The sequence below is a fragment of the Saccostrea cucullata genome, unplaced genomic scaffold, assembly GCF_032062105.1.
Source record: "Saccostrea cucullata isolate Sc308-1 unplaced genomic scaffold, CSIRO_AGI_Scuc_v1 ctg6103, whole genome shotgun sequence".
NCBI classification, from domain to species: domain Eukaryota; kingdom Metazoa; phylum Mollusca; class Bivalvia; order Ostreida; family Ostreidae; genus Saccostrea; species Saccostrea cuccullata.
Window position 1 is genome coordinate 1 of NW_026928896.1, and position 15706 is coordinate 15706.

At 33.6% G+C, this 15706-nt stretch overlaps 1 protein-coding gene across 2 annotated transcripts; it reads left to right on the top strand.

Moving 5' to 3' along the window:
- Nucleotides 1-1619: 1619 nt before the first annotated feature.
- On the top strand, nucleotides 1620-15092 carry LOC134279093 (ATP-dependent RNA helicase DDX19A-like). Of its 2 annotated transcripts, XM_062761446.1 has the most exons (12): nucleotides 1620-1687; nucleotides 4641-4709; nucleotides 5968-6187; nucleotides 6434-6572; nucleotides 6706-6798; nucleotides 6967-7069; nucleotides 9683-9797; nucleotides 9917-10094; nucleotides 10443-10683; nucleotides 11763-11925; nucleotides 14269-14466; nucleotides 14673-15092. In XM_062761446.1, the coding sequence occupies exons 1-12, from the start codon at nucleotides 1628-1630 to the stop codon at nucleotides 14732-14734; spliced, it is 1641 nt and encodes a 546-aa protein (XP_062617430.1). In that variant the 5' UTR covers nucleotides 1620-1627; the 3' UTR covers nucleotides 14735-15092. The 2 variants fall into 2 exon arrangements, with proteins under 2 accessions (XP_062617430.1, XP_062617431.1); XM_062761447.1 differs by lacking the exon at nucleotides 4641-4709.
- The last annotated feature ends 614 nt before the right edge of the window (nucleotides 15093-15706 follow it).

Sequence of the window (15706 nt, forward strand, 5' to 3'; positions counted from 1 at the left end):
AGGTTTTTACAATGCTAAGTCGCTTGGATCTGTAGCTCTCTGCTTTATCTGTCCGAATTTTCTCAAGCAGATCGAGAGCTACAGTTCTGCAGCTACTTAAATTCCATGTCATGTGACATCAGAGCTTAGACGTTCCAAATGCGGTTTGACTAGCCCAGTCTAAATAAATACTGAATAACTAAGTATCTGCAGTACTCACCCTAATAGTTGAACCGTCAACATATCAACTTAATCAAGAGATTGTGCTGGACCTGTTGACGGCACAATCTAATTTATCTAAACTTATTGGCCATTGTGTGGCCTTATAACCCGTAGCAGCAGTTCTTTAGTTTTGTCTCCAAAATCTATATATCTGCCCGATGGTTGACTCTTGCATCTGAAATTTGAGAAGCAAGATGAATAGTTATCACTAACTGCTATGTTTACCATTCTCTCGCTAGGTTTTTGTAGGCTTGCTTTATTTCTTTGGTCGATGCTGATCTACGAATTCCAAGGACATCATACAAATCCTCATCTGCAATACATTCCACAAAAAATAAAAGACAGAAAACTGCTGAATGACACTTCATCCTCCTCAGAGGTTTTGGTCAATGTCAATTTGAAGCTTTATTTTCGAATGAAAAAAAGTTGTTTCTTAAAGCATTTTTCTAACCAAAATTACTTCAAAGATGATTGATAAAAATGATAATGATAATAATTTTTTATTTAATTTTATAACATTTTAATGAATATTCCCATAAGAAATTAATTTTAAACATATTTAATAAGCTGAAAAAAATCAGATAACTCGAACGTAACTTATGTCGACCAAAATATTTTTTTTCAAACTTCAAAATCATAATTTCATACCAATCATTATTAAAAAAACCTCATAAGAGTAAACATCAATATTTCACAAAAATCAGTTTTAACTTACATGTATTTATTTAATAAGTTTAAATAAGAGCGAATTTCATTCGTACAAGTTAAGGACAATTTCAAAACAGAAAGTTGAATTCACAGTATCGGGAAAAAATAAAAAGGTAGTGTAATGTCACAGTGTGTGTCCATTTTATATAAACCTGGTCGTTGGACATAAATATATAGACATATTTAAATATATTCTATATTTTTAACAACAACTTTAGTATCAAGAAAACATTTTGTTCAACGGAAAATTACGAACTACGCAACACACGTGTGTGACTATTTGTTTTTAATTCATGAATCATTCGAAAATTAGTCAAATATGACAGAAAATACGTAATTCTTTTTATAGAACGAATAATGTAAGAAATTGTCACAAATATGCTTTTTTACATCATACTAACTGTATCTGAAAGTAAACAAGATTTTAGTAATTTAATTATTTTTTTTAAGTAAGTGAATAAGTAAATACTAAATATTTTTATCATATTTTGTGTATACATTAATTATAAATTTATTAGACGAATAAATACCTTTATAGGTATAACAACTAGCCAGACTTATAAGTTACTCTTAGCAGTACATTATATGTTTATTATTACATACTTGTGATTTAATTTTTCTGTCATATCCATATAAAAGTTGCCGTTTATGATTTTTGACATGATAAATGATTTAATATGAGTGGATTAAAAGTATTTTATTCTCATTAGACATAAAGATGGCAGACCTTGACTGGGGAGCTGCAGTTGATTCCCAGGAACAGACGTTGACAAGTCAGGTAAACCATAGGGGCTAGCTTGTAAATGAAAATTAAAGTAATAAGATTTTGAAATCACTTTAAATACACATAAAGAGTTGTTTCAGTAAAGATTCTGACACTTTCAAGCAAGAAATATAGATACCATGTTTAAAAGCATACCGCTACTACACCTATATAAATAAACTCTACCACCGATAAAAGGTATCATAAATGGAATAAATATGGCCATGCAATTCAGCACCTGTTTCCGAACTTTGAAGCATTAACCTATTTCATTGTCGTGGTTCTAACTTCTATTCCCTGGAGTTGAGTTTGTTAAATGTTGATAACTTATGTTCTATTTCACCAGTTCAACCGAACATAAATTATTTATAAATTCAAAACTCCAACACATGTTTAGGAACGGCATCGCCTGCGTCTGTGCAACAGACATTTATTATACATAAATGTTACAAATAATATTCTTCTTGAAACAACATTCTACAAAATAAAAAACGAAAATATTAAATCATATCAGATATATACATTATAAAGTAGGGTGGGAGGGCGGGGACTTGTTGCACTAAGCGCAGCGAAACCTCGAATAACTTCTAATTCTTAATACCTGGACACAGGTAAACTACCTGTTCCGCACGATTTCATTTGAACTCATATCAATCGTTATAATCCAATCAAATCTTAGATACTATAAATACTTCTTAAACACGTAAACAAACAACACCACGTGTTTCCGATACCAATTATAAATATATTTGTGTGGTAGAATTGAATTTTACAGAGTTAGTAAATAACGATAACTCTTATTGGTTACGATCGTTTATTAAACATTCGGAAACTTTCTAGCTTTATACAGTGATTTGGGTAATGTCCTTGTCTGGGTTATATATAAAATGCAGATTTTGATTTGATAAGAGAGACACACCTTCAGTCCGCGGTGTATTTAAAGTCCAGTATTTCACGTATAGATCAGTTGGCCTGGAACCTTCTCAAAGGTTCGTGCCAGCTCACTTCCTGATAATCGGGGTGGATCCCGGTCTCTGTCTCTGTTTCGTTCAAATTATTTAATTGTCTCGTTCACTTGTTCATTTGTTTAAGTTGTCCATTTTATTTTCCTTACTTTTACGTTCATTTCCATTGTTAATTTCCAGTTCCTTATTTCTTTTTTTGGTAAACTGGTTCGGTTAGGCATAGTAGATTTTTCATGCAGGGGTGGGTCACTTTCTATTGGACTTAGCATTGGGTAGGACGGGCTCTGGACTTTGTACATTTGTTAGGTAGGCACTATTTTTATTGAGGCTCATAAGTATAAGGTCGTTAGTACATCAGTTTTGGTTGTAAATATATAATGTAAATATTTTTGTGCTGTTAATAAAATACAATTGTTGCCATAATAAATACTTGTTAATTTGCAAACTCTTGTTATTAAAATTCTTGGGTTAGTAAGTCACTTTTGTGACAATTTGAGAGGTTTATTGGTTAGTAAGAAATTGGTATAAAACGCGAAGTACTATTATTAATAAAGAAAGTGTGTGATATTAAAGATGTGCAGTATAATTTGTTCAAACCGGCTACCGCCGGTTCCATAAAATTTGGCCGGTTTAGACAGAATCCGGAGTGCAAGAAAAATGCAGGAAAATATCAATTTCGAAAATTTCGTTGTTTATTCACAAGTACATCATATACATATTATGAATAAAATTAGATGATAAAATCAATCAATATTTTGGAGTCTGGAAATTATAGAATAGTCTCACATGACTTAATGTATTTTCTTATTTGTTCACGAAGTTTGAAAGTCGGTGAAATTTTACCTCAATCAAAATTTACAGGCACGCATAATATATATAGGCCTACTATGTATCAAGCGGACCGGGTTTCGCTTGTCAAAGATCTCATTCAATGTATTAACAATAATGCACAATTATTTACGATGTGCTAATTATTAGATTGAACTTTTAATTTTCATGTAAGAAATTACGTCTTCCCCCACAGTGTTATGGCGCCATTTTGAAATGCGTTCGATTTTCGGTCCCGATTTACATTTTGATTTGTAAATCGCGTACATACATATATATTTTTGTGTTTATTTTATAATGTGGTAAAAAGGAGTTAAAACAAAGTTATTTTTTTTAAATTGTAATTTAATCATATTATATTCAAGTGGGCTGCGTCACCACCGCATTTCACAGAGTACGTGTCATGGCACTAATCATGCTAATGTAAACACAGATTATTACATCCACCACGAAAGGTGTTAATTGCTTTGAAGTAACTCAGGTGTGGCCGGATTAGAGGGAATAATTACCGTTAATTATGAGCAGTTGGGACCAGTATGGCCGTTCGGAATACAGAATAGACAGTATCCGGACTACACAGAATTTTTTCTAATGAATTTGTTAAAGAAGTGCATAGGACTAAAATTTATAGATGGAATGGACAAAAATTTGGATTACTCAGAATCCGGATTAGACAAATTTTACTGTATTTTCATACGGTCATTTTTGCTACACAGGTATCGTGGAATTACCTAAATTGCATTGATACCATGTAGCGAATTTCGGTTACATTGGTGCCGTGAGTGGTACTTAAGTTTGAGGGTAAAACCAAATCCTGTCACACTTGATATGTTTGTCAGTTGCCATAACACATTAAATCAACAGAAAACAGATACATTTTCTTCAGTTTGGAGGGTCATCTCTCCAAATTGACTTTGAAGGAGTTGTTGAAAATAAAATATATAAATACTAGATTACATAGTGTGCATACCTTGGTACTTGAACTTGCTAATTTTTTCTTTTTGGCATGCATCAGATCAGTTAACATTTTAGCTTTGCATGGAGTCTGAAATTTGTTGAACAAAGTTTGTTGACTATGATAATTTTATTTTGGGCTCATAGAAGTGCAAGCTTAAATAATTTAGTTTGATATTTAAACTGCAGAATACTGTACATGTTTGCATTGTTTTGAAAAGACTCCAGAAACCGGTAACCAGTCACTGAACTGGGCAGAAGAAGTCGAGAAAAATGATTTGTCACAACAGGTAGAAGTATATACCAGCGTGTTGTAATACGGTCTCTCAATGCCACTCTCTGTAGCTTGTGTTCGAGTGCTTCAATTCAGCATGGTTTTCACACTCTGCTGTGTAGAATGTTCTGTTGCAGTAAAATGTCACCGATTCTTTTGTAATTCACCTAAACGAATAAATCTAGAATGAGCATCAAGATGCTGTATCGCCATTGATAAAATATAATTGTCATTGTTACTGCTTTATAGTTACACTTGCACTGGCACATTGATAGTAACATGCAACTATGTTTTACAGATTACAGATGCATATATTTACTACTTTTCTTTCTGATCTGTAGATGTATACTTTATTTATTGTATGTTTGGCTTTAGTGGCTGTGCAAAGTAACAGATTAAAACCACATTATCCTAAAAAAGTAGAAATGCCTAGTTCTCATGACCAAGCAGTATTTTGTACATATTAGTTTCTACTAATATGATACACATTTACATCCTTGCTTAAAGTTTCATTAAATCTACAGAACTGTAGCTGTATGTTTGTACAGTACTTATATGTGAAAATGCATTTACCCGGTACTGGTTGTTGTCAAAATACTAGTTCATTTACTGTAGACACTATGTACAACAACTGCATGGTTGCTTGGTCATCTGTTGTTTAGTGTTTTTACAGATCGAATCCCACACTGTATTACTCCAGAAAGTGCTGAGATAACATTTTAACTTTCAGTATTTCTCTATTATCTCTCTTGGTCCATGTTGTAATGTGACATAATGCAATATTCACAGACCCAAGGAACCTCTAAATTATCTTTAAAACAGTGGATGGAAGTTATTAAAATGAGCCATTACAGAATGTTGTGACTTTCTGAAATATTATGCAAAAGACAGACAGACAAACAGACATGCAGGAATCTAGACAGACTTCAAGTGAAATCAAAAACTTCCTTCAGACTGTATTCGTTCAGTTATTTATATGCAGCATGCACATATGTTGTAATACTTTTTAATGCTGGCTTGCTACTCTAATCTCTTATAAGCAATTAACAATTTTTTATTTAATTTTAATAATATTAAAAGGCACAATATTATAATATTTGATACGTAGAAAATGTTTGTTTTTGTTATTACTTATACTTAAAAATAATGAAATAAGTATTTAAAGCATGATATTACTTATATGTATTTTTGCATGATAGGAAAATAAGGTAAAATTTATATGATTCCTAGCCCCAATATTGTAAACTTACATGAACTTAACTTTCCATTTTCAGATTAACAGAATAACATTAGATAAAACAACAGCCCCATCCAAATCTCCCAGTGCCCCAGCACAGAGTGGCCCTGCCCACACACCCCAGACACCGCCACGGCCTGGCCCCGCCCAGACAAGTCAGACACCACCACGACCTGTCCAGGGGTCAGGTGCAATGGCTGCTGCCCCACCCCCCGCTCAGGATGGGGCAGGAGCCTCAGGAGATGATGAAGACAAAGGTATTGAAGTTAAAACACAAGACTGATCTTGGTTATGTTAAATTGTACCAGAAGTTAAAACACATGGCAGATTTCAGTTACGTTTATTTGTAGTTAAAACACATGACAAATTTCAACTGTTTTGATTTGTAGTTAAAGTAAAACATGTATGTTTTTTAAACATGTGAACACTGGTTATCTATAAGGCATGTTTTTCACCTCAATATAATGATATGGAATGATGCATATGTTTCAAAATATTTACAGGAACAACAAAAGAAGAGGCCTCCCTCCTTAGAAAGTTGGTCCATTCAAAGCTTGTATCCTCCAAGGCAAACCTAGAAGTTCTACAAAAGGACCCCAATTCCCCACTCTACTCTGTCAAGTCATTCGAGGCTTTAAACTTGTGAGTCTGATTACGTCATTCAGAATCTGATTGTAATAGAAATCTTGAAAAATATTAATTTTCTAGTAGAATTTAAAATTAGAGGATTTTTAGCTATCAGTTCAAAATGTTTGTCTTTTTCATCTATTAAAAGGAAAAAGGAGCTCTTAGATGGAATTTACAGTATGGGATACAACACACCATCAAAAATCCAGGAAACTGCTCTACCTGTACTTTTAGCTGATCCGTAAGTTTACAAATTTCTTTATTTTTGTAATTGAAGTTTAAGGTAATGAATCATTGTGTTCATATATCAATGCAAGTTAAAAAAAAAAAATTTTGAGTTTGCGAGTTTTTGAAATTTGATTGTTGCATAATTTTTATTATGCCTTGATCATTTGAAATTTTTTAACAGTCCTGTAAACATGATTGCTCAGAGTCAGAGTGGAACAGGAAAAACAGCAGCCTTTGTCTTGACCATGCTTAGTCGAGTAGACACCAATGTCCACTATCCACAGGTAAAATCAGCCTCCACTATCCACATGTATCTCCAATCTCACATTTTAAACATTGTATATTATTCAAAGACTATGAGAGACCCAACAGGAGAGGGATTGTGCTGGGTAAACTTTTAGCTATATACAGTTTTTCATGCTCAAGTAGGGTGAATTCACCATGCATCGGACACATACCTTGCATCGGACAACTTTAGACAATAAACTCTCTTTCAACTTAAGAGTTCCGTGTATTTATTTGTTTCTGTCTTGAAGCTGAAGACTTAAATTTTTTAATGATACCGATTGTTATTATCATGTTGTGATAAAAATACCCCGAGAATGGCCTTGAAGTTACGTCATATTTTACATCATCAAAGGGGAACAACCAGGAATTTAAGATTTTGCGATTTTTAGAGTTATCGTTCTTAAAATTCGACTTCAACGGAACGAGGCAGACTTTGGTGAATAAAGTCAAAGATTGATAATTTTACATAAATTTTAAAGAAATTTCACTTCAATGTTCGTATAATTCTTTTAAAAGCTGGTTTTCACTAGTATGTTCATTTCTCCGTACATCGGACACAAATTAACCATGCATCGGACACTTTCCGATGCAAAGGTAAGCACTACCATTTTCATACAGAACCCAGCTGATAGCTGTTTTTTGCGGAAAAGGAAAATAAAAACTCTATATTTTCAGTCAAAATACAGGTTATCGATGTATGACGTCTGGAATTTGACTCAATTTATTTCTACAAACCAGAGTATGATAAACCATGAAAAAAGGCGCGAATTACCGCATTAAAAGCATCTTAAAGCATTTTTAAGGCAGAGTGAGGTCTCTTGAATCGTTCTACATTTGTGCAACGATATCGTCAATTAGATTTAAATTGAGGGTTAATTCTTAGATAAAAGATAAAAATATATCCATATCAAGGATTTTAAAGCACTTTAATAAAGGTATGATATTTATCCAGTCAAAATACCGTCTGTCCGATGCATGGTAAACAATGTCCGATCCATGGTGAATTTTGAGTTATTCCTAAAAACTCGATTTTTGAGGATATTTTCTAAATAAAGGGCATATAATTGTGTCCCAAGTTGATATTTTAATCACAAACTAAATGTTAAACTCCATTTTGATAATTTTCTGTCGGTAGCGATATCGCTAGAACTTGTTGAAGTACAAGGGTATCCGATGCATGGTGAATTCACCCTACTGCTCTTTTCTTTAGTCTGGTGATAGTGATAAAGGGGAATCATGAATGTAATTGTAAAGTACAGACAAGTTAATAGATTTACTTTATCAATTGGTGCTGACTACTAGATTATCTTGTCAATTCCTGATTGTTCTGTTTTTTCCCCATTTTTGGGCAACAATTCTTCATCTAGTTTTTTCTTTAGTTTTTATTATATACTTTACTGGACAATTTACATTGTTGCTTTATACTCATGTAACTGTTGAAGCCCTTGGTACTGTAAATTCCTAAATATGCGCGTGGAATTAATTATTGTGTAAATTCGCAAGGAGCACCGGTCGCAAAATAAAATTACTCGCTTTTATTTTTATGTTGATATAGAAACAACGTAAAATCTCTCGATGAACCGTCCATTCGCGAATTATTATTCTCGTGATTTGACGTTGAAGAGGCCTTTCGCCATAATAAGTACTCGTGAAAAATAAGGAATCTACAGTATCTTGTATATGAATTCCAAAGACGGAGTTCAACATCTGTCATTTAAGCTTAAAGGTTGTGTCTCTCATTTGAACAGATTTGAAGCTGTTTTTAAAAGTGCTTAAAAAATGGGATTCATATTTTAGCAAATTTGGTACAGACAACAATGTGCTATTTTTGATTACCACTAAGAAATCATTTATAAGTACAGTATATGACACATTACCAGGTAGTATGTAGTGCTTATTCATAAATATACCAACTAATTACATGTACTCAGTTATTTGGCTAAATTTTGAGCATGCCAATTTTTCTAAACATACACTAAGTTCATAACAAACATTAGAAACCCAAGTTTTTATGATTTTAATGGTGATACATGTAATGATTTCTCAAAAAATTCTCTAAAAGACCCCAATTTTAATGGCCCTAGTCCCAAATCCCCCAAAAAAGTGATGTGAGAGTAATGCTTGAAGCTTCCAGAGCTTTAGTGGATTGACACTTAAGGTTCACCTTTTTGCACTCTTCTTGTCAGTCTGTCTTCTGAACTGCAGCAATCAGGACCTTGAAATTATAGTAAGAACTATCTTTTGAACTGTAAGAGCTTGGGCTTTTAATTTTAGCAGATGAATTAGTTGTTTTATTAAGTTGAACTGGATATGAAATAGGTTTACTGACCTCCAGAGAGTGAGAACCTACTTTTTCTGATCTAGGCCTACATTTTGTTCTATTATACAACATCTCCAACTGTTAGAAGAAGGGCATTGATATTTGCGTAATGTTAATGGAATTTAAAAAAATGTAATGCAACAAGCCATTCAGGGACATTTGCTTGTGATATTTGTCTCACTTTTTTTTTTTAAATCAGTTCCACTTATTACAATTTGAGCCTTGAGAGATGATGCTTTTATACTTTATTTGGAAGACTATTGCAATATTGATTTTTTTTTCCTTGCAGTGTCTGTGTATAGCACCTACTTATGAGTTAGCTCTGCAAATCGGCAAAAATGTGGAAGAGATGGGAAAGTTCATGACAGATCTGAAAATTGAATATGCCATCAGAGGAGAGAAATGTTAGAAGATTTAATTATCTTTTCAAATATCAACTCATTAATTTTGTTTATAATACTCTCATTAAACCTCTTCATCAAAGAAAACCAAACGTATATAGAATTAACTTTTCAATTTACAGTGAGTAGAGGGACAAAACTATATGGACATTTGATCATTGGGACCCCGGGGACAGTGTGTGACTGGGCCCTGAAATTCCGCTTCTTTGACCTTAAAAAGATCAAAGTGTTTGTCTTAGATGAAGCAGATGTTATGATTGCAACACAAGGTCATCAAGACCAGTCCATCAGAATCCAAAGGTCAGTGGGATGACCTTCATGTAAGGTCGTACTGTATACAGGGAAAATTTCGCCCCCACCCCTTTTTATTTTCGCCCCTTTTGCCCTTACCTTGGGTGAATTTAAAATGGGAAGAATTCAAAGAATAGAGTATATTTTTTAAAACTAAACTGTGACTTGGCGAATTTAAAACTGGGCGAAATCGTGTGCAAGTGTGAAAATGGCGAAAATAAAGCGGGGCAAAAATAACCCTGTATACAGTATGTACTTATCATTGAATTAGTGGGTCATTAAATAAAAAACATATACATCATCTTAAAAATTTCAGGAAATTTACTTCATGAATTGACGTTTTTTACTTTTGTTCAGGGGATTAGGGAAGGACTGTCAGATGTTATTATTTTCTGCGACGTACGAGGATGAAGTGATGAGATTTGCGCAGGCTGTGATTCCTAACAACCCCATCGTGATCCGACTCCGGCGCGAGGAGCAGTCTCTGGACAATATCAAACAGTACTACATAGAGTGTGCCGACCAGGAGGGCAAGTTCCAGGCCTTATCTAACATCTACGGCTCTATATCAATAGGACAGTCTATGATATTCTGTGCTGTGAGTACTGCTGTCTGTAAGGCCTGTAAAGGATAAATATTCAGATATTGAAATTGTGATTTATTCTTAATGTACAGGTGTTGTCAATTAGACTGTCTTTTTTAGCTTTGTTTGTACTAGACTTGGCAATGTTGTTTAGTTTGTAAACCTGTACTACACCTCAATCTGTTTTTACTGTAAAAATGCACTGGATATGGGAAGCCCAATCAAAATCATTAACATTTAGTAGGTAATAAAGAAATGATTTCATTTCATTTATAGGTAAACAAATTGTAAACACCTGTGACTGTTATTATATATGAATTATTTAACCTAACACTGGGACAAGGTACTTATTTAAAAGGAATTATGATAAAAAATAATGAATTATGACACAAACATAATGAATTATGACACAACTTTTAGTTATTGCATGAATTTTTGCCAGATCATAAAACAAGTCAACAGTAATTGTTTTGTCATTCTTTTAGCAAAAACATTTAAAACAATACAGTCAAACACAGCCTGATTCAAAACTCACCATATAAAATTCTCAAAATGCAAATTGGGATATCTGAAATTTGAATTAAAATTTTTTTATTAACTTGAAAAAAATTTTAAAAGTCTTTTCAATTTTCTATAGGATGTAATGCAACAGTTTCAAAGTACACTGTATTTTACAAAAATAACTTTCAAAGTATTGAATGGGTACATGTAGGCGCACGTGAAAATTTATAAAAGATATTAAATAGAAATAAGACATTTAATACGTTAATATTCTTCAAAGACTTAGCCCCACTGATGACAAGATACTTCTCTATTAAACTGTAGATTCAAAAATATGCACATGGATTTAATTATTCCCTAATTTCACAAGAAGCACCACTCACAAAATAAATTTACTTGCTTTTATTTTTATAGTGCAGAAATTTATGAATAAACTTTTGATCAACCGTCCATTTCTGAACTATTATTCTTATTATTTGATGTTAAAGAGTCCTTTCATGATAAAAAAAGGATCTACAGTACATCATGATGATATTTTAAATTCAGTAGCTGCTTTTTATAACTCAGTTGTATAAAACTTGTGTCTTATACAGACAAGAAGAACAGCAGCTTGGTTGGCAGAGAAGATGACAAAGGAAGGGCACGCTGTAGGTCTCCTGAGTGGAGAATTGTCAATAGAACAAAGGGCGGCCATCATCAACCGCTTTAAAGAGGCCAAAGAGAAAGTACTCATCACCACAAACGTCACAGCTAGGGGTGAGTGGTAGCTATTGTGGAGGATTTAATTGAGTGTAGTTAACACCGTAAAAGAATACATAAAATCTAAAGCACATTTTTAGCTCTTCTGAGCCAAAGGCTCAAAGAGCTAATGCTATGGCCATTTGTGCGTTGTGCGGTGTGCGTTAACTTTTTAGAATATGGGCCATAAGAACCCCTTGGCCAATCAGTACCAAATTTGTCACAGGGTATCCTTGGCCCAAGGGCTACCATTTATACTAAAATAAGGGTTGGGACCCTAAAACAAGGGGAGATAATCAGGAAAATGAAACCAAAAGTACTGGTTGCTAAAAAATCTTCTTCTCCAGAACCACCAGGCAGATTTTCACCAAACTTACATACAAGGATCAGGATATGTTGAAGATTAAAAATTGTTCAAGGCATGACCCTTGGGCAAAGGGCGTGGTCTCAAGGTCACTTCAAAGTTGACCTAAATTTACAATTAATAAAAACGTGTATATTTTTCTTACTATAAGGACTAGAATCATCAAATCCGGTAAGTTGATGCATCTTATGACTTCACATCATGTTAACTCAAAAGTATGTGACAGTGACCTACTTTTTAAATTTTGTGGGGATTTTTTTTCAAATTTTCAAATTGATTTGAAGGCATATTTTGGACACTTTAAGGCCTATGATCATCAAACTTTGTCAGTTGATGCATCTTGGGTCCTTGAACAATGTCAACTTAAAAGTAGGTCACTGTGACCTACTTTTTGAACTTTATGACTTATCCTTTTAAAAACATTAAATCCCATTATTTCAGACACTGGGAGGTTTAGAATCATCAAATCTTGTACTTTGATGCATCTAGGGACCTTAAAACATTTTTATAACAAAGTAGGTCACTGTGACCTACTTTTTAAATTTTGCCGACATTTGTTTTCAAATTGTTTAAAATGCATATTTTGATTACCTTCAGACCTACGATCATCAAACTTGGTCAGTAGATGCATCTTGGGTCTTTGAAAAATGTCAACCAAAATGTAGGTCACGATGACCTACTTTCGACATTTTATGGCTATATTTCAGTATCTTAGGCATTTATTGGCTTAGAATCATAAAACTTTGTGAGTGGATGCATATTTAGTTTTCGGAGAGTGACGACCAAAAAGTAGGTCATGGTGACCTACTTTTGACATTTTATGGCTTTATTTAAGTATCTCCGGTACTTATTGGCTTAGAATCATCAAACTTTGTGAGTTGATGCATCTTGGGTCATAGTGACCTACTTTTGACATTTTGTGGCTATAATTAAGTATCTCTGCTACTTATTGACCTAAAATCATCAAACTTTGTCAGATGATGCATCTTGGGTTTTCGGAGAATGTCGACCAAAAAGTAGGTCACAGTGACCTACTTTTGAATATCTCAGGTACATATTAGCTTAGAATCATCAAACTTTGTCAGTTTAGGCACCTTGGGTTTTCGGGGAACGTCGACCAAAAAGTAGGTCACTGTGACCTACTTTTGACATTTTTTGGCTATATTTGATTATATCTGGTACTTATTGGCTCGGAATCATCAAACTTTGTCAGTTGAGGCATCTTACGGTTACATTGAATGTCCAACAAGAAGTAGGTCACGGTGACCTACTTTTGAATATCTCAGGTACTTATTGGCTTAGAATCAGCAAATTTTCTCAGTTTAGGCATCTTGGATGTTTGGATAACGTCGTCCAAAAAGTAGGTCACCGTGACCTACTTTTGACATTTGATGGCTATATTTTAATTATCTCTGGAACTAATTGGCTTAGAATTGGCTTAGAATTGTCAAACTTTGTCAGATGATGCATCTTGGGTTTTCAGAGAATGTTGACCAAAAAGTAGGTCATGGTGACCTACTTTTGAATATCTCAGGTACTTATTTAATTAGAATCATGAGTCTTTGTCAATTAATGTATCTTGAGTCCTCAGAAAATTCCAATCAAAAGGTAGGTCACTTTGACCTACTTATGGTATTTGATAATTATATTATAATATCTTCAGTCTTAACTGGCTAAATATTATCAAACTTTGTAAGTTGATGCATTTTGGGTCTTATGATACTAATAGAGTTGGAGGCTTCTAATAGAAGTGATAGATTGTACAATTTATCAGAAGAGCGATTCAAGGCCCTTGGGCCTCTTGTTTTAAAAATACAGATAAATTAATAAAAGATTCGTGCATTGTGCATTTTGGTACATGGAATGGATGTGCAGTGACATTTAAGTAAATAATCAACATAAAGTTAACCTTCCTTTCTCAGATTTCTTTCTCAGTGTGACCTTTACTAGTATTCTTGAGAGGAGAAATGACAGATTCTCTTTTATTTTCATTACAGGTATTGATGTGGAACAAGTGACAGTTGTGGTGAACTTTGACCTTCCCCTAACTCCGCCCCCAGAAAACAAACCTGACTTTGAGACCTACCTCCATCGGATTGGACGAACGGGTCGTTTTGGCAAAAAGGGCTTAGCAATAAACATGGTGGATGGTCAGAGGACATTTCAAACAATGAAAGCAATTGAGAGATACTTTGGTAATTGTATTATTTCTGTACAGTTATAGATTTTCAGTAGATTTTGTTTCCCTAAATCTATACACTGAATTCTTCATTTTGTGTTTTTAAGACGGAGGTATTTATGTAGATACATCTTACTGAATAATAGATATGGCTCTCTTAGGATTTTAAGGCTACCTACACTTGTGAATAAGTTTTAAATCTTTATTTCTTTTTCAATGTAGGGCGTGAAATCAAGAAATTAGATGCAGATGACATAGAAGAAGTGGAGAAGATTGGCAGTTAGAGAGGAATCTCCCATTCATCAAGTCAAAGCTATCGTCTTCATACAAACTGATATAAAATCATCAACATTTTACTGAGTAGATGACACTTTTAGTGATTTTATATTTTATGCTGAGCCTTGCTACTGCCTACTGCATCTGACCAAAAATGTGAATAAGGTTGAGAAAGGGAGACAATTCCTTTCATGTGTCATTTTATTTCATGTGAGAAAGACATCTTTTAATGTTAATCAACTGTGACAGGACAGGCCGAGTTTCTGTTCAGAAAGTAACTGTTTACTATTTTCCTGACATGTATTTTATGTGACTTTGTTACCTTATGAGATCTTAAAAAAAAAATAAAATCTGTATTGTGCTAGTGTTGGGAGTCCTTTTTTTGTCACCCGTGGAGCAGAGAGGCACTCAGGGACCATGATTATGAGGTGTCTGTCTGGCAATCCCTGTTGCTCAACTCCACAAGAACTGTAGAGTTACGAATTTGAAATTTTACATATACATTACATGTATATTTTTGCTCGATACTTTGTCTTTTGTAAATACAGTTTTTCAAAATAGTTCATAATGCTAACAGCATTTCAGTTTTATAAAATACATCTATGCTATTTAGCATGGACACTTCTTACCCTAAAATATGAACTAGAAATATGTCCATAGGACATGAATGCCTTGCCGAGGGTATACTAGTAATGCAACATGAAAATTTGTATAAGTGTATGAAATTTGATCAGAATATCTTGAATAGTGATGCAGTTGAATTGCTTACATTAGTATGTATCAGCATATGAAGTTTGACACTAATTTCTTTGAAGTGAGGTCAAGGTCAAAGGAAATGCCAAGGTCAAAAAATATTGATGCAATTGAAAAGCTCTTATCAGCATTTGAAGTTGAAAAAAATATTGTGAACGATTTACTTAAAACTGACTTGAAACCAATTTGATAAAGTTGAGGTCAAGGTCAAATAAAAATCAAGGTCG